Source organism: Nicotiana attenuata, chromosome 7 (assembly GCF_001879085.1).
Source record: "Nicotiana attenuata strain UT chromosome 7, NIATTr2, whole genome shotgun sequence".
Lineage (NCBI taxonomy): Eukaryota > Viridiplantae > Streptophyta > Magnoliopsida > Solanales > Solanaceae > Nicotiana > Nicotiana attenuata.
This window is the reverse complement of record NC_031995.1, coordinates 65,604,903-65,626,900: the sequence shown is the minus strand read 5'-3', so window position 1 is coordinate 65,626,900 and position 21,998 is coordinate 65,604,903. Positions and strand designations below refer to the sequence as shown.

Here is a 21,998-nt window from a genome sequence, read left to right as displayed (position 1 = left end):
TTTTTAGATTTCCCATTGCTTGATAAAAGCATAAGCTCCCAAAATACTTTCAACTGCCAATGATTCATAAAAAAGAAACATCTACTCTGACTTTATACATAAATGCTCAAGTAAAGGCAATCTTTGAAATCACAAAATTTTCCATCCTGTCAAAGACAATGCTAGAGAAGGCACTAGAGAGCTTTCTCGGATTTGGTTCTTTTTCTAATAGGATAAGAAAGAAATTATAAAAATGAAATCAAGAAAAAAAATAAATGTTGTGGCTGCAATTTGTCCACCAGTTTCTTCCAACCCAACCACCTAAACCAATTAATTTCAGTACTCTCACTGAAGGGTGTTTTTGGTTCCTTATTGTGTCTATTTAGTGGATTAACTCATTCAGACAGGGTTCACCCATGTGGGAGAATTAAGTTCTGTGACGTACAGATTTTACATTGGTGGGGTTAGATAGATTCCTTAATAAGTTTCTTCTAGAAAAAGAGCTCATTTATTGCTTCTTATGGTCTGATCATTCAACTCATATATTAAAGAAAATACATTTCTAGTTACTTAATTATATTATGTCTCAACACGTGAGAATATAATTCTCTCCAACGCGTAGAAATATCTTTTTTGTTTTATTAAGTCGATGAGATTTGAAGAAACGCTTTTATTTATTCTGATACCATATTGAATGTTTTCGCTAACACGGAAAGCTAAATGTAGCCATCAAAGGATAAGATTAATCCTAATACACTGCTGTCCAAGAAATACACAGTAACATGGTGTTTTAGATAGGTGTGGATAGTAGTTTGAAATATTTGAGAAAATGTCAAGTGGTGGTTGTAGCATAGTATGGTTTAGGAGGGATCTGAGGTTAGAAGATAACCCAGCACTGGCTGCTGGAGTGAGAGCAGGAGCAGTGATTTCATTGTTTATATGGGCTCCTGAAGAAGAAGGATATTATTGTCCTGGTAGGGTATCAAGATGGTGGATTAAACAAAGTTTATCTCATCTTAACTCCTCTTTGAAGAGCCTTGGAACTTCCCTAATTACAAAGAGATCTACTGATAGTATTTCTTCTCTTCTTGAAGTTGTGAAATCTGCTGGTGCAACTCAGGTCTTTTTCAATCATCTATATGGTTAGTTCTGTTCCATTCAGGGATGCTTTATATATAATATATGCTACCTTGTTTTTAGTCTTTCTCTTCCTTTTATACAACATGCCTTTTTTCAGTTCGTTCTTGTGAACGCTCTATGGATCTATAAACCGGTAGTAAACGTAGAGATTTCTAGTGCTTTTAATTTCTGTTTTAAATAATATTGGAGTGAGATGAGCTTAACTGAAGCAACGTGTCATATAGCTGACCAACTTGCTTGAAGCTCAGGATAGTTGTTGTTGTTGTTTGTATACATCCTATCCTATGTGACTCACACTTTCTGAATCTTCAATGTTTTTGTCAATTTATATGTTCTTTTACTTAATTGAGTCCGTTTGCTACAATATGTCCTCTATAAGGAAAATAATGTATTGTCCTTTAACAAGCAGTTACATTGGTGTTAAGTCCTTTCTCATTACTTCAAGGATTTTTATGTATAGTTATTTTCCTCTATAATAGTAAACTGATAGTAGAATATAAGTTATTGTTTCCCTGTTTTTGGTTGATTGTATGCTGGTTGTCTGAATCTTATGTTGCTCATCTGGATTGCTATTATAAGTTCTATATCTTTATCATGTTATTTTGTATAATCTGTTATTTAATAAAAGAGGGGTATCCTCAAACACTTGATCAATATGCTTGTGAAAGTCGAATTTATTTTAGCAGAAGTTAATGGCTTCTCATTTTTCTGAAGATAGGATTATAAACAAAAGGTTATCTTCTATGACAATTGAATTCATTGAGTAATTCTAATTAGTACTCTATTTTTTTCCGCTTTAGACCCAATATCACTTGTAAGGGATCATCGTGCAAAGGAAGCCTTAATATCTGAAGGTGTATCTGTGCGCTCCTTCAATGCTGATTTGCTATACGAACCATGGGAAGTTGTCGATAATGAAGGTCGCCCATTCACAACGTTTTCAGCTTTCTGGGACAGATGCCTTACCATGCCTTTTGACCCTGAAGCTCCACTTCTTCCACCTAAAAGGATAATATCTGGTTTGTCCTCTTCTGCGCGCTTTCTTGCCTTATAGATATTGTTCGTGTTTTTACTATACGCACATTCAATTTAAATAACTTGTTCCTCTTACCATTTTGTTCCACTAATCTAGCTAAGAATCAGATAGAATCCCTTAAAAGGTATTAATGCAGTGCCCTACTGAAATTATTCTATTGTTCATTTCATGGATATTATCAAACAGTTTATCTAGTACTGGTTTACCTGTTATCCTCTTAACATTGTATGTGCAAAAACTTCCAGGTGATGCATCAAGATGCCCTTCAGACAACTTGGTGTTTGAGAGCGAATCAGAGAAAGGAAGCAACGCACTTCTTGCTCGAGCGTGGTCTCCTGGTTGGAGCAATGCTGACAAGTCACTGGCTACATTCATTAATGGACCATTAATTGAGTATTCCAAGAATCGTAGGAAAGCTGATACTGCAACAACCTCATTTCTGTCCCCGCATTTACATTTTGGTGAAGTCAGTGTTCGTAAGGTATTCCATCGTATTCGTATCAAGCAAGTTCTCTGGGCCAATGAAGGAAACAAAGAAGGTGAAGAAAGTTCCAACTTGTTCCTCAAGTCCATTGGCCTTAGAGAGTTCTCAAGATACATGAGCTTTAATCATCCTTACAGTCATGAAAGACCACTGCTTGGTCACCTAAAGTACTTCCCTTGGTTAGTAGATGAGGGCTATTTTAAGGCATGGAGACAAGGTAGAACAGGTTATCCTTTGGTTGATGCAGGTATGAGAGAGCTTTGGGCTACTGGCTGGCTACATGATCGTATTCGAGTTGTTGTGTCTACTTTTTCTGTTAAGGTTCTGCAGCTTCCTTGGACATGGGGAATGAAGTATTTCTGGGACACTTTGTTAGATGCAGATCTTGAAAGTGATGCTCTTGGTTGGCAATATATTACCGGTACCCTACCTGATGGTTGTGAGTTTGATCAATTCTATAATCCACAGGTATGTCCTGGTAATCTTTTGGGAAGGTTGTTTTCTGGGTTGGATACTTGCACAAATTGGAACTCTCTTTTTCACTTTCTATATAGTAGAAGTACCTAAGTTGCTCGGAATCTTCACTTTCGGTGCCGCATCCGTGTCGATATGACATGGGTGTGGGACCCGTACCGAATATGGTCAACCAATTTGGGTGCTTTGACCAAAATCAATGGAGAAATTCAGGAAAAATACAATGATTTCTGAAATCAAATCAAAAGCTAGGGTGAAACTGAAGAAAATGGACTTATATATTAAAATTTTTATGTCAGTACTTTTCCTTTTATCTTCTTCTCGGATTCTCCTCTTGATCAATATTTTTTCCCTTCTCGGAATACCTTATAAGATTTTCACATAATATCTCATAATTTAGATTGTGTCGAGGGTCTACTCGAAACGGCCTCTCTACATTCACTGTAGGAGATCTACATACTATCATAACCTCGCCATACATCACTTGTGGGACTATATTGGGTTTTTTGTTGTTGTTGTTGTCTCATAATTTAGACATATTTTTATCTCTATTTTTAGATATTTGAATTATTTGTAGTTGAATCACTACACGCGTATTCGTACCTGGATCCTTACCCTCGAATCTCAAAATTTGGATCATAAAGGATCCGACTTCTAGATCCGCATCTGTATCGGACACCCACACCCGAGTCCCAGCAGCATAGAGAAGTACTCACTTACATATTAAAGCTTTCATCCTATCATGGATAATTCTAAGTGGTCTAAGGCTGGTTTTACTTTGAAAAATTGACTGTACACTTTCATTGTTTATTGTCTTTACTGCAGTTTGAGGGATACAAGTTTGATCCTAAAGGAGAATATGTTCGGCGATGGCTTCCTGAACTTGCTAGACTTCCCACTGAATGGATACACCACCCTTGGGATGCACCAGAACCTGTACTTCAAGCTGCTGGCGTTGAGCTTGGTTCCAATTATTCTCTTCCTATTGTTGAAATTGATGCAGCAAAAGAAAGACTAGAAGATGCCCTGTCACAAATGTGGCGGCGTGAAGCAGCTTCAAGAGCTGCTATTGATAATGGAATGGAGGAAGGACATGGAGACTCTACCGATTTTGTCCCAATAGCATTTCCTCAGGCCATGCAGATGGAAATGGATCCTGAAACAGCCAGGAACAATACTACAAGAAATGCTATTCGACGTTATGAAGATCAGATAGTCCCTAGCATGTCATCTTCTTTTTTTAGAACTGAAGATGAAGTATCCTCTGTGGATATCAGAAATTCAGTTGTGGAGAGTAGAGCAGAAGTTCCAATAATGTTGATGTATAACTGATGAACCATGAGAGATATACACTCGGTACGCATTATGCAGAGGAAGAGTGAAGATTCAACAGCAGAATCTTCAAGCAGTAGTATTAGAGAAAGGGATGGAGATGTAGTTCCTGCATGTTGAAGTCCAAGCTACTCGGATCAATTTGCTGGTGGTGTCAATGGTATGGGGACCTTATCTTACTAGCAAAAAGGCATCGGTTGTTTCATCAGTTAATGAATTGTCAGCAGCTTTATCAAACAGGGTAAGCAAACTATACAGATATGATTCAAACTGGTATTTAAAACTACAGTCATATCTATATACAGATATGATGCCTCTGGCCCTCTTTAGCAGACCTTAAGTTGAGAAGATGCATTAATAGTTATGATTCAGATTCTTCATGGAACTTTCTTAAGTTGTCATTTATGTACTTGCTAATAGGTGATCATATTTGCGGTATAATGTTAACTAAAAGGTGGCTAATATGGCCATTTCGATTATCAATCAGCACAGTTAGTATGGAATCAATCTTTACCTGCTGTTTTCTCTCATAGTCTGACATGATAAGCTGTAAATGTGTGTCTATAATCTCTAACTATATGGGGTGATACGTCTGGATTCTCTTTCCCTACTCCTTATCCCGTTTGTACCATGTGTCTCTGCTGCTTAATATAGATGCTCTCATAAGTCCCAATAAGTGTCAGAAGGGGTTGAAGTCCTCTAGAAGCTAGCATTTATATGCCCTTTTTGTTTTCATTCCAAGCCTAAATTTTCTTTAACAATGACTTGTAACTAAACTATCATCAATCTTTCGAAAGACATTTGTGGATATAATAGGTTTATACACTGTTTTCCTTGACCCGAAGTCTATTGGGAACAGTCTCTCTACCTCCACAAGATAGGGGTAAGGTCTGTGTATACACTACCCTTCTCATACCCCACTATTGATTACATTGGGTATGTTGTTGTAGTAGGTTTATACAATGTTTGAAGAATGTAGATGATAACTAGCTGCTTCATATCCATTGCTTGGAAAGTTGGATTTGAAAAAAGCAAAGAGAAGAGGCTATCAACTCATCTTTTACATTTTTAGCTTGGTGTAGTACTGCCTGGGAAAATTTGTGGCAGTTCAAAACTATGTGATCTTAAGCGAGATTTTCTCAGATACTGGTAAATTCACTTTTAGGATTACTTGGATATAATTCCTTTCAAAGGCATCAGAAGTACACGGAAATCTTCAAATAGTTAACGCAATAGGTTTTTAACAAACTATAGTCTGACAAAGATGCAATCTTTCTTCGTTCTCTAGAGCAGGACAAATCACATTTTGGCATTCATGTGATTTCACCAGTACTTTAAGGTGTTGCATGATCTCCCACTTGTAGGCATAATGCATACATCTTATGCTTCAGATCGACTGTAGTGCTTTGCTCATGAGCATTTCCTGCTTTGGTTGCCGGAGAAGGTTATATATCCCAGTTGCTGTCATGGCCCCGAGAATTGGTGCAATAACAAAGATCCATTGGTTCTTATAGACACCTGAGACTATTGCAGGGCCTAAACTTCTTGCTGGATTCATTGAAGCTCCAGTTATTGGCCTGCAAATATGAAAGTCAGCGACAAACTGATCTATAAAATATGTTATACTCTCTAGATTTGGAGAAATATCAAGACTGCATCTTGAGGTGTGATTTTACCCTGCAATGAGGACTTCAAACAATAGTGTAACTCCAATTGCAACTCCAGCTAGCTCTTTGCTCTGCAGTTGAAGATAGTAGACTGATTACGAGGACTTCCTAGTTGAGTAGATAATAGGAACTACATCTAGAGATTTTCAAATTGATCAAACAAACAAATTTAGATGCTTAACTGAAATTCTATACTGAAACTTCTAAAGAAGATAGTCCTTAGTGAAGGCATACCGCTCTATCGTCAGTAGCAGCTCCACAGATCACAAACATTAAAATGAGAGTCATTATGAATTCCCAAGTGATGGCTTCAAAATCAGTGACTGGATTTTTGTACTGAGTAAGTGTTGGTAGTATGTCATCTTGGTGATTAAATAACACTCTCAAGGTGAGACATGCAAGTGTAGAACCCAAGAATTGAGGAAAGACATACATAGGCACCTGCAAGAAAGGACACCAAAGAAGTGACATAGTGTACCTGCCTCAAAATGCATATAACTGTTGATTGAGGGCAGCAGCAGGTGCAAGTACACCCCTTGACTATATAGACAGGTAACACATTTGTGAAAACATAGTACTAATTAAACTAAACTTGACTATTATCTTAAAGAAGTACTAGGTGTAATAGTATCTCACACTATTAAGATAAAATTCCAGACCTGCTTATGCTTTCACCCCCTCCAAATATGGATAGATGCACAAGTAGTGCACACGTTGGACTCGTGTATAACAAGAATTCAATGATGTTTAGTAAGTTCTTACATGCAGCAATGGCAATTTGCGAGCAGCAGCGAAGGCAATTGTGACTGCAGGGTTGAAATGGGCGCCAGAAACGTGACCAAGAGTGTATATTAATCCCATAAGAGATAAGCCCCATGCCATTGCTATACCTACAATAGTAAGTGTCCTTTCTCTATCAACAAGAGCTGATCCACAGCCCACAAATATGAAAATGTAGGTTCCTACCAACTCTGCTATAATCTGCTCATGTGTGAATAGGCATGGAATAAAACAGTCGTTAGTAGATGATATAATGTTGGCGGAAGGGGGATTGATGAAGATATAATTAAGTAAATAAAAGTGTGCTTTTTCTCACAACCTAAACATTTAGATGAGATAGTCAGGAAATTCAACATAATTTCAAAGCAGACATCTATTGTAGCTTCAACTCTCACTGTCACCCTTGATCAAAAATAACTTACACATGCTTGGATCATTAAAGAGAATCAGGCACGTGAGGTGGCGTGTTGAAGATGTAGTTAAGTAAATAAAAGTGTGTTCTCTCAACTTAAGCTTTAGATGATGAGACGGTCACACCATTCAATGGGAATAAGGAAGCGTTACCTTTTGGAATGCAGAGACGAATGTTGCAGCTCCGGGAGAGAATTCCTTCATAGGAGTTTGAAAGGCGCCATGTTTTCCTTCTTCCATGCTGGAAAAATCCGCAACAGTTCCATTTTTTGAGGAATTGGTTGACACTATAGAAGTTATGCTGGCCATTTTTACAAGTTCAGGAGTAGTCTACCAATCATCACTTAATCTTGGTTCTTATAGTATGTGGTATTTGACTTGGCACAAGGATTTGATCACCAGATATAATTCTTGATGTGATATTGTTTGTTAAACAAGAATATTGTTTAGTGTATCAGCTTGTTTGGATGGTTGGTACGTATCGTTTCATAATGTATCGTATCGTATTGTATTGTATTGTACTGTATCGTTTGATGAATATAATGTTTGGATGGATTGTGTCGTTTTGGCGTCGTTTCATGGTATCACGCACATGTGATATGATGAATAAATTTGCAATATTTTATTATAAAAAAGAATTATGATACGGTATATAAAAAGGTAGGGTAAATGATAAAATAAAATTATTTAATAATAATGAAGGGTGAGATTTAGAGAAAAACACAAGGAAACGACGCGACCACACCAAATCGGTCGTTACATAAAGTGACACATTTCATCATTACGTAACGACGGATTTAACGATACGATACAATAAAATTTAAGTAACAATCAAAACAAACATTTTATTTAAAGTAACAATACGATACGATACAATAGGTAACAACCATCCAAACAGGCTGTAAAGACAAACCTTGGATACTTTTGAAAACAAGTATTAAGGTGTTAAAATATGATGTGCCGAATTTTAATGATGTTACATGTTCTTATAAAGACAAAAATAGATTGTTGAGTCAGAAATCCTGGTAAGTTGTATTTGTTATTTGAAGCCGGCACTTGTTGGAAGATGAAATTGCAGGCAACTAAAAGCCTGGAAGTTGAATTTAAAAGGAAAAATAGAAAAACTAAGAGCCCGTTTAAACATAAGAAATTTTTCCCTTTTTTCCAAAAAATTTTAACTTTTTTTTCGAAATTTGTTCATAAAATTTTCAATTTTCACTTGAAGATGCATTTTGAAAATTTTCGAAAATTTGAAAAACTCCAAAAAGCTGTTTTTCAAATTTTCACTCAAATCACTCATAAAACTTCAAAAACAACCCAAAATCATATTCATGTCCAAACACAACTCTAAATTTCAAATACCATTTTCACTTGAAAATATTTTTCCCCCTATTTTGGAATTTTATAATTCTTATGTCCAAACGCCCACTAAGTACAAGCCGGCTAGAAGTGAGTCTGAGTGAGAGATACTGATATATGCTGCATTTCAAACATAATCCTATATCCTCATGAACTGTTTTTTATTTGGCCGTTTGGTTTAGAAAAGTTGTTCACCATTTTTCTTTTTGAAAAAAGTCACAACCAAGCAGAAAATATGTCTTTCTTTAGCTTATTACTTATAGAGACTCCTAAAACTGGAACTGAAAGGAATATTATGTGTGAATGTTTGTAGTACTCATTTTAGAATTTGAGTAAGTTATCGAATACGATATTCATGATTATGGAAGGAAAGCAAGATTTTATTCATTCATATATCTTACTTTTAGTAAACTATATCTTATTTTAACTCAGTTCATCTCATTTAAACAAAAGAAGGGGTTTTTTCTTCTATGGAAAAAAATAAAATTCAACATATATACAAGTTAGGCTTGAAAATGGAATGTAGGCTTAAATTGGTAAGGATATCAGCCGACCTGTACTTTTGAGTAATAATTTCAAGAAAATACTTTGTCAACAGTCTTCACTGGAAAGCAGACGTGAATTCTGCAACAAGGGAAACCATCACAATGAAGTCACACTGCTTGATTAGGCTAAAAATGTGGTTCAAGTCCTCGCGCTGTTCAAAGTCATGGAAGACATGAGTAGGTTTTGGAGGATTTACGTCGTTTACGATGCGTTGAAGAAGCAAAGATTATGATACATAAACATAACTACGAATACTGATACTGTAAAAATCACTATCATCCACAAATTACGAGAAACATATATCTGCTAATAAAACATCCATAATAAGCAAAACCAGGGTAGCATCATTTAATTGAAAGCAGTCTGGAACTGTTTTCAAAAGCAGGGCACAATACAAGCCAATAACAACAAAATCGCTGTCTAAAAAATAGGATCTTCCTTATATTACAGCTTGTTTGGATGGCTGTTATATATCGTTTCATAATGTATCTTATAGTATTGTATTGTGTTGTATCGTTTTGGTGTGTACAATGTTTTGATAGATTGTATTATTTGCCGTCGTTTGATGATGTCATGCACCAATAACATGAAAAATAAAGTTGTAATATTATTAAGAAAAGGTATGGCAGAAGATAAAATACGATTATTTAATAATAAGGAAGGGCAAGATGAGAGGAAAAAAATAAGGTAACAACGCAACCACACCAAATCGGTTGTTCAATAAAGTGACACTTTTCATTATTACGTGACGACGAATTTAACAATACAATACAATACAATAGTTAACAACCATCCAAACAAGCTGTTAGTCTTCAAGGAACCACCATCACGGGAAATCATCACGCCTAAAACTTGACCTAGCTCTGCAAAATCCAAATAAAGATGTAAGTACTATGACATGGCAGGCCAAGGAATTCTACTATCTGAATACTGGAGCATGGAATTTTGATAGAAGGTTCAAAAGTTCATCAGAGCAAAGATCCAACATCAAAGGACCAACTAAAAACTTATGTTCCTAAAGGTATCACTTGGTCAGAAGTTTCCTGTCTTAGTTTCACTTCCTTGAACTGGCTACTACCGCGCAACGTGCCCTTGCTTGGTGGGTCGTTAATTAATCAGTTTTAAAAAGAGGGATGGATTTCGACCTTGCTTTGAGTCGTCAGGCTAGTAAAGCGCTACTTCTAAAACGATCGTTAAGGTCATTCATTCGGTAGCTCTGCTACCGATGGATCAAGATATGCTGCCTGCCTATCATGCCAAAGGCGCTGCTGGTGGATATGCCAAAGATGTCCTGGCTCTGAACCGGGTACTTGAAATGCTAAAGGTACTTCTTATGGTCCTGCTTCAACCACCCTTCCTTCTCTACCTTTTTCTTCAAAAACTTAAGCTACTTAGACTGATGCTTGCAATCTCGAAGGGAGATATCTGGACCTGGAGCAACTCGTCTTGATCTTTATTATATTAGGATGCGAGGAAAGGGAAAGAAGGTGATAAGCAAGAAGAGGAAAGAAGAATGTTAATGAAGTCCCTATAAGTACTTCACTTAGCCTTTCTATAGTCTTTCTTCCCCTCTTCCCTCAAAGCGCGCTCTTTCATCCATGCGCATGGTTCTTACTTTCATTTCCCCCCTCCTCACGTAGGAGCGCATCTTGTTTTCAAAGATGAGTTGTAGATGAGTCGGTTCGATCACCCCACATATCGACGGTTTTTTAATGCCTTATCCTAGGCCCATCTAGTTGATCGAGGGATAGACGAGTATAAAGAAGGGATGGAGAATCTTTTATTTGATCTTGATTTGATGTATATGTTACGATGCCTTCGTATGAAGGAGGATTGGGGGTACGGCAGATAAGAAGAGCGACCCAAAAACGGAAAGAAGGGTATGAGGGGCAGCGGCTCACCGATAATAAGAAGAACTCACATTCTCGTCCTGACAGATGACCAACCTGTTAAGGCATCTTTCTCAATGACCATCCTCTCCCATTCCAGTTCTTTTCTCTTTTTTTAGGGACAAGTTCATTTTCATTCCCTCGATATGGCCAGGTGTGAAGCAACTTCACGATCCAATGAATTCCCTAAAATCGGATGACACAAGGCGAACTAGAATAGGCTGATTGATCCAGGTAGCGACAGGCTCCAATCGAAAGGAACCGCGCGTACGCTAGAAAGACGTATAGGCAAGCCTTTCTTTATGATCATATGGATCGCTTTTCGTGACTTTTCTTTCCATAGGCATAGATTGCAGTCTAACCAGCTTTCTAACTTTAGGGGACCGAGAATCAGTCTTTTGATCCTCCTCGAGCCTACTCTCGTCTTTCGAATTAAGCTTCCGATTTAGTTGGTGCAGACGCTGAAGGATCAGCTGACACTAGATAGGAAAGGTTTTCGATCGAAGCTCTCGAACCTGTTCCGAAGTCACTTTAGGATTCGGTTTCCGATCCGGTTGATGTTCCGACATCCCGAATCGAGGTGGCTCTAAACTCAGGTTTGCCTACCTCTCTAGTTACAGAGAGAGGAGAGGGGCTTCGAAGCCTTAATTCAAGCTAGAAATCTCGCTAGAAAACTAGCCATATCGATCTAGGTAAGTGGTGACAACGAAAAGGCTTTTAAGCCTGAGGGGCGGTGAGCGAGGTAGGATAAAATGGTATTTGAACCAGGGCGGGCTGAGACAATTCAGTCAGTAGGAAAGTCATATCACTGAACATTGGATTATATACAACCTCGTGAACATTACAACCAATCAATCGAGAGTCTTCTATACATTTAGAAACTTTCTATTTATTCCCGAACGCGCAAGAAAAGGTAGAACCTTTGGGAGGTACTTTCGTTCTACTTTACTATAGCAGTTTTAGATCTGCCGGTCGCTCTCTTGCAAGTGCTCGTCTAGCTCCCTCTCCTTGATCTCTTCTTTTTGTTTTTAGCCGGATTTGGCCTTTTAGCCATCCCTTCGATCAAATAGAGCTTCCTATCCTACGTTTTTCTTTTTTTTCCCACGATAGCGATATTCTTTGCTACTTCTTTCCTCGGCTAATGGAAAAAAATCCTTCTTTTTACCCTGCCTGGCGCCATCCATCTCCAAATAGTAAATGCGCTGTTGAGCTCAGATGTCCGCTCGTCTGGCAAGTTGGCAGCAAGTATAGCTATAGGGCTAGGCTCCGCTCCTCGCTCGAGCTACCAGCTTTCTTAGATTTCATTCCTATTGACTAATCCGAGTCCTTGAGAGCTTAGACGTCAGCGGGGAAGAACTCCGAAAGAATTTCATCGGCTCCTCCTCTCTTGCCCTCTTGATGGTATCCAGTTGAAATGGTTGCTGGATTGCCCCTAGTTCAAGCTCTAAGTCAAGCATTCAGGCACCAAAGACCTCTGACTACGCTCCTCAGCCTAGGAAAGAAAAATCCCATTTGCCTAATACGTACTACTGTGCAGCAGATGATTTAGCTGCCGTTATTCCTCCACCAGCTTCTTCTTGGCATCAAGCCAGCCCTTATTCCTTGCATCAACAGGCAATCCCGCATAAAAGAAAGGCTACTGACTTGGCTGATTCAACAAGGGAAAAAGGCATCCATTCAAACTGCTCCCATTCCTATGTTGACACCAAGAGAAACAAACCCTGGAGCCTTCCTCTCTATCCATTCCTTTTTCATAATCATAAAGGATGGAAATGCTTAGCTTACTAAACCAGCAACAGCGGAGTAAGCTCCCATATCCGTGAAGGACTGCTTTCCAGCAGAGGAAAACTTCTCGTTGCTGAGCTTGCCGTTAAAGAGTAAGATGCTGATTCTATAGCAGCTCCGATTCCTTCACCGAGAACGAGAAGGAAGTCTTATAGAACGAACAAGCGCTAAAGAAGGGGGTGGGATCTCTCCTAAAAGAAAGAATTGACCTCGAGCCTGTCCTACTCATTCTCCTTTTCCCGTTCCTGACCCTGAGTGTGGAGGGGTTAGCCTTGAGCCAGGTCTTGATTGTTTATTCCATTTTGTCAGTTTAAGTACTGGAATGGGAGTTACGGATATTCATTCCTAAACTATGTCACCGATTGGTGACCTGATCCCGCTAAGCAAGACTTGCTGCCGACACCGACTCTATCTTCACGACCGGTTTGCCCCTGGACATTCCGCTAAGTCTAGTTGACAAGTTTCCTTTTTTCACTCTGTAAACAAAACAAGCCCTTAGTCAAGAGGTTAGTTACCCTCTTCGGTATCGGCAGAGAAAGTAGAGAAGGACAGTGACACAATAGCTCTAACATAAGCAAGCTGTCAAGAGGGAGTCAATAGCTGCCTATTCTGCGGCGCTTATTCCCACAGCAGACTCAATAGCTGCGGTTACGGACGCTATTGCTAAGAGGGCATTCAAGTCGAGTCAGCTAACGATAGTGAAGTTCCTCGTTGGAAAGACTCTTACTATACATGGGGATGCAGATATGTCAGAAGGATCGGATTCGAATATCCCCATTCTGCAAATCGAACATGGTAAAAATGATATGATGATTAGTGGGTTTAATTACGAGTAAGGAGTATTTTACCTTTTATTTCGATCCCTAGAGTAAGATTCTTGTCATGGAAATCATGAGAGGAATGAGTTTCCTGGCATGCGCTTAGGGCGAAGACATCAAGGTCTCTTTTTATTTCCCCATACTTTTTTCCCATGAGCATGGTTTTGGGCTAGGTTACCAACCTCAAGAGGAGGATTCCTTTTTATTTTGAGAAATGGTTTCATTCGCGCTAAAGCAGCAGCATACTTTCAAGGCTGAAGGAAGATCTTTCGACCCCAGGAAGCCATACAGACCCAATCTTCCATGGCTACTTCCTCAAATAAGGTGATGATTTAGCCTTCTCATTCAAAAATGGACTTGGTTGCGCTCTATCTGGTATATCTTTTCTATCCGATGAGGGTTTTAGTGGTNAGAAGTACTTGATGAGAGGAAAGGGTTCTTCAAGAGTTACAAACTTCAATAAAACAAAAGCTCCGGAGAAACAGACCAATGAGGGATACTACAAGTGTGTAAGACTAACCATATGATCAAAAACTGCCCTCAATGGGAAATTGAGTGGAAGAAAGAAAGAGCTGAACGAAGGAACAGGAAGAAGGAACAGGTTCAACCAAAGAAAAACAAAGGTTCAACCAAGGCTATGGTTGCTGCTTGGGGAGAAACCTCAGATGAAGACTCAGAAGATGAAGCTGAGGAGGAGCAAGCACTAATGGCCATCGGAGAATCAGATGATGAACAAGAGGTAAGTATTCTTCATCTCAAAGACAAGATTAAATTCTTGTCTAAAGAAAGGTTGGCTGAGTTATTAATAGACTTCATTGATGAGTCTGAGATAATTAATAATGAGAAGGAAGTTCTGTCTAGGGAATGTGTGATTCTAAAAGCAAAATGTAAAAGTCTAGAGTCTAGGGCAAATGAGATTGATAACAACAATGCTGAGTTGAAGAACCAAGTTCTTGAACTTGACAACAGTGTCCTAGAGCTTAGGTCTGAAAACTTAAAACTGAAATTAGGAACAGGAAAGAAGAAAGCTGATCACACATACCTCACTCTAGAAGAAAATTTGGGAAAAATGAAAGATGAATTATACAAGAAAGATGAATTCATTAAAGTCTTGAAAGAAGATATAGGAAAGGTAAAACATGAACTAGACAGAACTTGCAAGTGGAACAAGGCTTCTGATGCTCTCTCCTGGCTGCAAGAGCATCATAGCAGTAACAAAAGAGGACTTGGCTATGGGACTCAAGTTCCAAAATGGGATCCAAAAAGCAAGTACCTCACTCTTCCTGAAAATAAAATCTGCACACATTGTGGTAAGACTGGCCATTACAAATATGAATGTAATGCAAAAGAAAAGGCCAGTCAAAGAAACAAAGCTTTTGTTCAAGAAAAGCACAAGCTGCCTAGTTGGGCAAGAAAGAATCTGATTCATCCTTTTGCCCATAGAAAGGGACCCAAATTAGTTTGGGTTCCTAAGACTAACCCCTGATTTCCTTTTGCAGGTCCAAGTGAAAGGGAGGAGCCAAATATGGTATATGGATAGTGGCTGCTCAAAACATATGACTGGGGACAAGGACCAGTTCCTTTCACTTGAGGACCTAAAGGGAGGTAATGTCTCCTTTGTTAATGGAAAGAAAGGTGAGATCATTGGGGTTGGAAAGGTAGGCAAATCAGATTCTCATTCCATAGAGAATGTCTACCTCATAGATGGCTTGAAATATAGCCTAATAAGTGTGTCACAATTGTGTGATAGAGGTAACCTTGTGGCTTTTACCTCCACCAAATGCTTTGTGATTAACCTTATCACTGACAAGATTGTTTTGCAGGGAAAAAGAGTTAACAATATTTACATTGTAGATTTGTCCACTCTTTCAGAAAATGAACTCACTTGTTTAAGTGTGTTGGTTAGTGATCCCCTCCTGTGGCACAAAAGACTTGGTCATGTAAGTCTAAATCAGCTAAACAAATTAGTCTCCAAGGACTTGGTTATAGGGTTACCTAATATCAAGTTCAAGGAAGACAAAGTTTGTAAGGCATGTGCAAGGGGGAAGCAGGTAAAGTCATCCTTCAAATCCAAGAAAATGGTAAGTTCGTCCAAGACGTTGGAACTGGTTCATATGGATCTATGTGGTCCAATGAGAACCATGAGCAGAGGTGGAAAGAAGTATGTAATGGTGCTAGTTGATGACTATTCTAGATTCACCTGGGTTTTATTTCTAACTTCCAAAGATGAAGCATTTGACATGTTTTGTGCATTTGTTAGGAAAACTAAGAAACAATTAGGAAATCAACTTGCCTTCATTAGGTCTGATCATGGAACTGAGTTTGAAAATTTTAAATTTGCTGAGTTCTGTGATGATAATGGCATAGATCACAACTTCTCTGCACCTAGGACTCCACAACAAAATGGAGTAGTTGAAAGGAAAAATAGAACTCTTGAGGATATGGCTAGAACAATGTTACTATCTAGCAAATTGCCTCACAGTTTCTGGACAGAGGCTGTAAACACTGCATGTTACATCATAAATAGATGCATGACCAGACCTCTAGTAGAGAAGACTCCCTATGAGTTACTTAAAGGGAGAAAACCAAATATATCCCATCTTAGGGCATTTGGTTGCAAGTGCTATGTGCACAATAATGGAAAATATTTCCTAGGAAAGTTTGATCCCAGAAGTGATGAGGGAGTATTCTTGGGATATTCTTCACATAGTAAAGCTTATAAAGTATTTAATAAAAGAACTCTATGTGTAGAAGAAAGTGTGATGTAGTATTTGATGAAACTAACATTCTTTCTGAGAGACAGGAATATGAAGATGAAGCCATTGGATTGGTCAAAGACTTCGCTGAAACATCAGCTCAAATCAAAGTGATACCTACAAAAGGAACAGGTGATGGACCAGGTTCTTCCTTACAGGGCAACCTGACAGGAGGAAGAAGTCAAAGAGGAATTAAAATAAACTCCTTGAAGGAACCTGTTCATAAACCTGTTCCTCATCAAATGGCTGAAACATCCAGCAGAAGCCAGTTGGTTGTAAAACCTCACAAGTATCAAAGTTCTAATCCCATTGAGAACATTCTCACTGATCCAACATCTGGAGTCAAAACCAGATCACAATTAAAGAATCTGTGTGCTTTTGATGCTTTCTTATCTTTGATTGAACCTAAAAATATTGTTGAGGCTTTGCAGGATGCAGAATGGGTGAATGCAATGCAGGATGAACTAAACCAGTTTGAAAGAAGTCAAGTTTGGCACCTAGTTCCAAGACCCAAGGGCAAATCAGTCATTGGTACAAAGTGGGTCTTTAGGAAAAAACTTGATGAAGATCGAACTGTAACAAGGAACAAGGCAAGGTTGGTTGTCCAAGGTTACAGCCAAGAGAAAGGAATAGACTATGATGAGACATTTGCTCCAGTTACAAGACTAGAGGCAATCAGACTTCTCATAGCCTTTGCAGAACATATGGAATTCACTCTTCATCAAATGGATGTCAAAAGTGCCTTCCTGAATGGCCACTTAAAAGAAGAAGTGTTTGTGAAACAACCCCCAGGATTTGAAAGCAAAGAATGTCCTGAGCATGTGTACAAGCTGGACAAGGCTCTCTATGGACTCAAACAGGTACCAAGAGCATGGTATGAAAGACTGTCAAAGTTTCTGCTGGAACATGGGTACAAGAGAGGTAAAATAGATAGTACCTTATTCTTAAAGGAAAAAGGTAAGGACCTTCTTGTTGTACAAATTTATGTTGATGACATAATCTTTGGGGCCACAACTGACAAGCTAAGAAAAGATTTTGCAAAACTAATGGGAAGTGAATTTGAAATGAGCATGATGGGTGAGCTTAACTTCTTCTTAGGGTTGCAGATCAAACAAAGCCAAAATGGAACCATGATTCATCAGCAGAAGTATACAAAAGAACTAATCAAGAAGTTTAAAATGGAGGATTCTAAAGAAATAGATACACCTATTGCAACTGCCACTAAATTAGATATTGATGAACCTGGTTCATCAGTTGATCAGAAGTTGTACAGGGGTATGATTGGTTCACTCTTGTATCTTACTGCCAGTAGACCTGACATTGTTTTCAGTGTAGGGCTGTGTGCTCGTTTTCAGGTAAATCCAAAAGAGTCTCACTTCACTGCTATCAAGAGGATATTGAGATATCTGAAAGGCACTATTGAATTGTGTCTTTGGTACCCTAAAGGTAGTAATTTCAATCTAGTAGGATATGCTAATGCTGACTATGCAGGTTTCCTAGTGGATAAAAAAAGCACCTCAGGTATGGCACACTTCCTTGGTTCATGTCTTGTATCATGGGCTACCAAGAAGCAAAATTCAGTAGCTCTATCTACTGCTGAAGCTGAGTATGTAGTTGCAGCTTCTTGTTGTGCTCAATTACTATGGATTAAACAACAATTGGTAGATTTTGGAATTGAAGTGGGATGCATACCAATATTTTGTGATAACACTAGTGCTATAAGTATGACAAAGAACCCTGTTCATCATAAAAGGACCAAGCACATAGATGTTAGACACCACTTCTTGAGAGATAATTATGAGAAAGGATTAATCTCAATAGAATTCTGTGCTACTGATAAACAAATAGCTGACATCTTCACCAAAGCACTGAATAGGGAAAACTTTGAAAGGAACAGGTTGGAATTAGGGATGATTAAGATCACCTAAAAAGGAACCAGTTCAGAATACAATGAAAAAAAAATGAAAAAAAAAATCACATTTTTGGTTAGAAGTTCTGACTTTATGTAAATATCTAGACTAATTCTTACTCAGTCTCACACTCTAATTAGTATACTCCTGTGACGTGTGTTTATATTAATTCATTGATCTCTTACAAAGTTTTTTTCTATTCTGATATATGAGGCATAATCAAGAGAAGTTCTACTTGAAGAACCTGATTCATCAGTATATGCTCATGAGAAAAGGTCAGGTATGTTTCTATACTTTGCACAATTAGAAAAATAAATATTCCAATTATGAGCAGAAGTCCTATTCTACCCAAACTCCTAAAGACATAACCGTTGAGCATTGAACCAGTTTCATTCTCCTAGAATTCTAAAGAAAACGGGACTATTTTCTAAAACCAAGCGTCACCTATTTATCACTAAAAGACCGGAGTCTTAAAGGGATTAGACTCTTGATTGACCACTGCAAAAAGGTTGTTGTTACTGCACCTAATCATACTCCACTTTAAATACACCCCACATACTCCCATTCTAGTCCATAACCGTCATTAAGCCTTAAACCTCAAATCATCATCCTTCTCTCTAAAAATCTCCAAAAATCCCCAAAATTCTCCAGAAATTCTTCACCATGACTACTGCTCAAGAAAATCCAGGAACTCCCCCACCAGTATCTCCTAACACACCCTCATCTGCACCTCCTAGGGACGATCCAAAACTAAGATTTCGCCGGCAGAAAATGTTGGCAAGAAAAACTGTGGCTACTAGTGCTCTGAGAACGGCTCTAAACAAAAAATTGAGAGCCAGCCAAAAAAAGGAGAGCTCTGAAAAGGAATCATCCGACTCGAGTTCTGAGTCTGAAGCGTTTGTTTCTGCATGCGATGGAGAAGAACGTGGGTCTTCTGACTTAGACAAGAATCAAGAAAACCCTAGGGAGGTAAATACATGCTATGTTTTTTCTGATGTAGTGTAGAAAGTGGACAATAGGTTTGTGTTGGTGGGTTCTGTGAGAGATGTAAATGAGGGAGAGTCGAGTAGAAAGGGAAAGAAAAAGAAAGATAACATTCTTGCTATTTGTGGAGGAATAGAGGAGAGTGGCAACAAGCCAGGGGGAAGTGAAACTGGGGAGGCTGCTGAAGGCCTTGTACACATGAGTGAACAACAAGATGAACATGGTTCATCTGTGGAAGAAACCTTGGCTGACATTCTGAAGAAGGTTGGGGCAAGCTATGATCCCAAGAAGCGCAAAGCTTCTTCTCAAAAGGCTCCAACCGCCTCTAAGCCAACAAAGAAGAGCAAGTTGTCATCTCCTAAGTCTACTGTCCCTTCAGTACCAAAGGTGAAAGCTATTAGAAGCAGGGTAAAGCAAAGTGAGGCTGAGTTGCAGAAAGATTTAGAGGAAAACAAGAAAAAAAAGAAGGAAAAGCGAAAAGCTAAAGTTGTGGAAAGTTGTGTGGCTGCAGAAGAAGAGGAGGAGGAGATTGAATTGGTCCGTCAGGAAAGAGGTAGAACTGAGGAGGTTCCCACTTCTACACCAAAGAGATCCAAGACTTCTACCAAGAAGTCTTCAAAATTTGTATCTGCTGAACCCTCCCTGGCAAAAAGAACCAGGTCTGCAGTCAAAGGAAAACAAGTGAAAGTTCCTGAAGAATCATGGAGTGGAGAGGAAGAAGAAGAGGAATCTAAAAAAAGAACAGGACATATTTGTCCTTTTTGGCAGGAGAAAGATGTTGAAAGGAAGAATTCTGAAAGACCTGGAGGAGCCAGGCATGAAAAGATTGGTTGATGCCCTAAATGCACAGGGGTGGAAGGACATGGTTCTTTAACTGGATGGCAGGCTGGCAAGGTAAGAGCCGATTGAGCTTATGGCAAATGCCACGGTGGTGAATGGGGTTGTTACAAGCTTGGTGAGGGGAGTATAGGTGTAGTTTGATGCACCTAAATTGGGCAGAATTCTAGACATGCCCTGTAAGGGCTATGATGACTATACTAGGCAAAGGTGGCCTTGTCTAGATTCTCTCCCTTCTGCTCTCCAAATCACCAGAAATTTCTGTGATACCAAGTCTGCTGAAGAAGTGCCTGAGGCTAGGTTGTGCAAAAGAGTGAGATGAAGCCTGAGCACAAGGTGCTTTTTGAGTTTGTGAACAAGTGTTTGCTGCCTAGACAGGAGAGAAGGCACACTGCAAATTATATGGACCTGGTCCTTCTGGAGTGTCTTGTGAGAGGAAAGTAGATTAACTGGCCTGCTTTCATTGTCAAGCTGCTGGATAGAGTCATCAATGGCTCCAAGACCCATGCCACACCTTATGGGTTCATACTGACAACTGTCTTGGCCAAGTTAGATGTGCCATTGAAAAAGTGGGAGATGGCCTCCAGCAAAGAGCACTTTGGAATCAAAACTCTGCAGGCTTGTGACTATCTGCTAAGTGTAACCCCAGTTGAACCTGGTTCATCCTTGAAGATTCCTATGAACAACAAAGTTAGGGCATTGGTTCTAGAGTGTGAAACAAAAGATGCAGAAATTGCTAGGCTCCAGGCTCGCATTGCTGAACTAGAAAGTGAAAGAAATGGCCTCAAAGCAGAGCTAGCAAAGGAAAAGGAAAAGAGTGAAGGGATGCTCCAAACAATGCTTAATCTTCTTCAATCCCAACCCTCTAGTTCCTCCAAGCCCTAGAACCAGTTTAGAAACCCCCTCAGTGACCCAGATACGAGACTTTTCTCTGTTTTTTTTTTCTCATGGTTGGATGTTTGTTTTTCTTTTTGTGGTCTGTTTTGTAGAAACACCTCCTAATCAATGACATGTGCTTTGTTTTCTCTTGTTTTATGAAACTTCTGATCTTAATAGCTAAATTTCTTGTGAAGTTTATTATTGATTTACTGAATAATGTTTTCACTTGCAGTTGCCCCAGTGGCCATGAGTAATAATTAACATCTGGGATTCATATCATATGTAACTTTTCGATGATGCCAAAAGGGGGAAGAGATATTGTGCCTTTACTTTGTATTCTGAAATAAAGTGATATTTATAACCTGATTAAACTTGGTCCTTAATGATAAGTTAAATTAAAGTGTGATAATTAAGCTGAGTTCCACAGGGTCTCTGATCAATAAAAGCACAGGGTTTGTCATCATCAAAAAGGGGGAATTTGTTGGCCCAAGTTCAGATGAAGTTTTGAAGATTGACAAAATAAATTCAGTCATGAACCAGGTCCATCATGTGAGACAGACACAGTGTTGATATACTTATACATGTGACATACGTGTGAAGATAAGTCTCAAGGGTCAGCAACAATCTCTTCTGAGTTGATCGAAAAGGTTGCATAGGATAAGGAGTTGAAGTCTCCTTATGTGAAGAGAACTACATCCGGATCAAGAATAAGGATTGGAGTTTGAATTGTTCTAGGACTCGAATTTGATTAAGGATCAGCAATTCAAGTTTTAGTCAAACTCTGATTACTAACTCTATAAATAATAATGCTTGTTCTCTTTTACAGAGATTGCACAAACGCAGAAGTGAAACTAAATTGAAGAGCAAAATAGCAAGGCTTTTTGCAAGCAATTTACGTGAGATTCAAGTGTGCATTCCTAAAGCTACTTGGA

General features: G+C 38.8%; 2 protein-coding genes across 2 annotated transcripts; one reads left to right on the top strand and one right to left on the bottom strand.

The window, feature by feature from the left end:
* On the top strand, positions 398 to 4,975 carry LOC109229231 (cryptochrome-1-like). The gene is made up of 4 exons (XM_019394605.1): positions 398 to 1,121; positions 1,920 to 2,138; positions 2,401 to 3,107; positions 3,939 to 4,975. The coding sequence occupies exons 1-4, from the start codon at positions 809 to 811 to the stop codon at positions 4,443 to 4,445; spliced, it is 1,746 nt and encodes a 581-aa protein (XP_019250150.1). The 5' UTR covers positions 398 to 808; the 3' UTR covers positions 4,446 to 4,975.
* On the bottom strand, positions 5,833 to 7,612 carry LOC109230113 (nodulin-26-like). Its single transcript, XM_019395642.1, has 5 exons — positions 7,457 to 7,612; positions 6,875 to 7,093; positions 6,347 to 6,553; positions 6,122 to 6,183; positions 5,833 to 6,022 (listed from the first exon to the last, which is right to left on the bottom strand). The coding sequence occupies exons 1-5, from the start codon at positions 7,610 to 7,612 to the stop codon at positions 5,833 to 5,835; spliced, it is 834 nt and encodes a 277-aa protein (XP_019251187.1).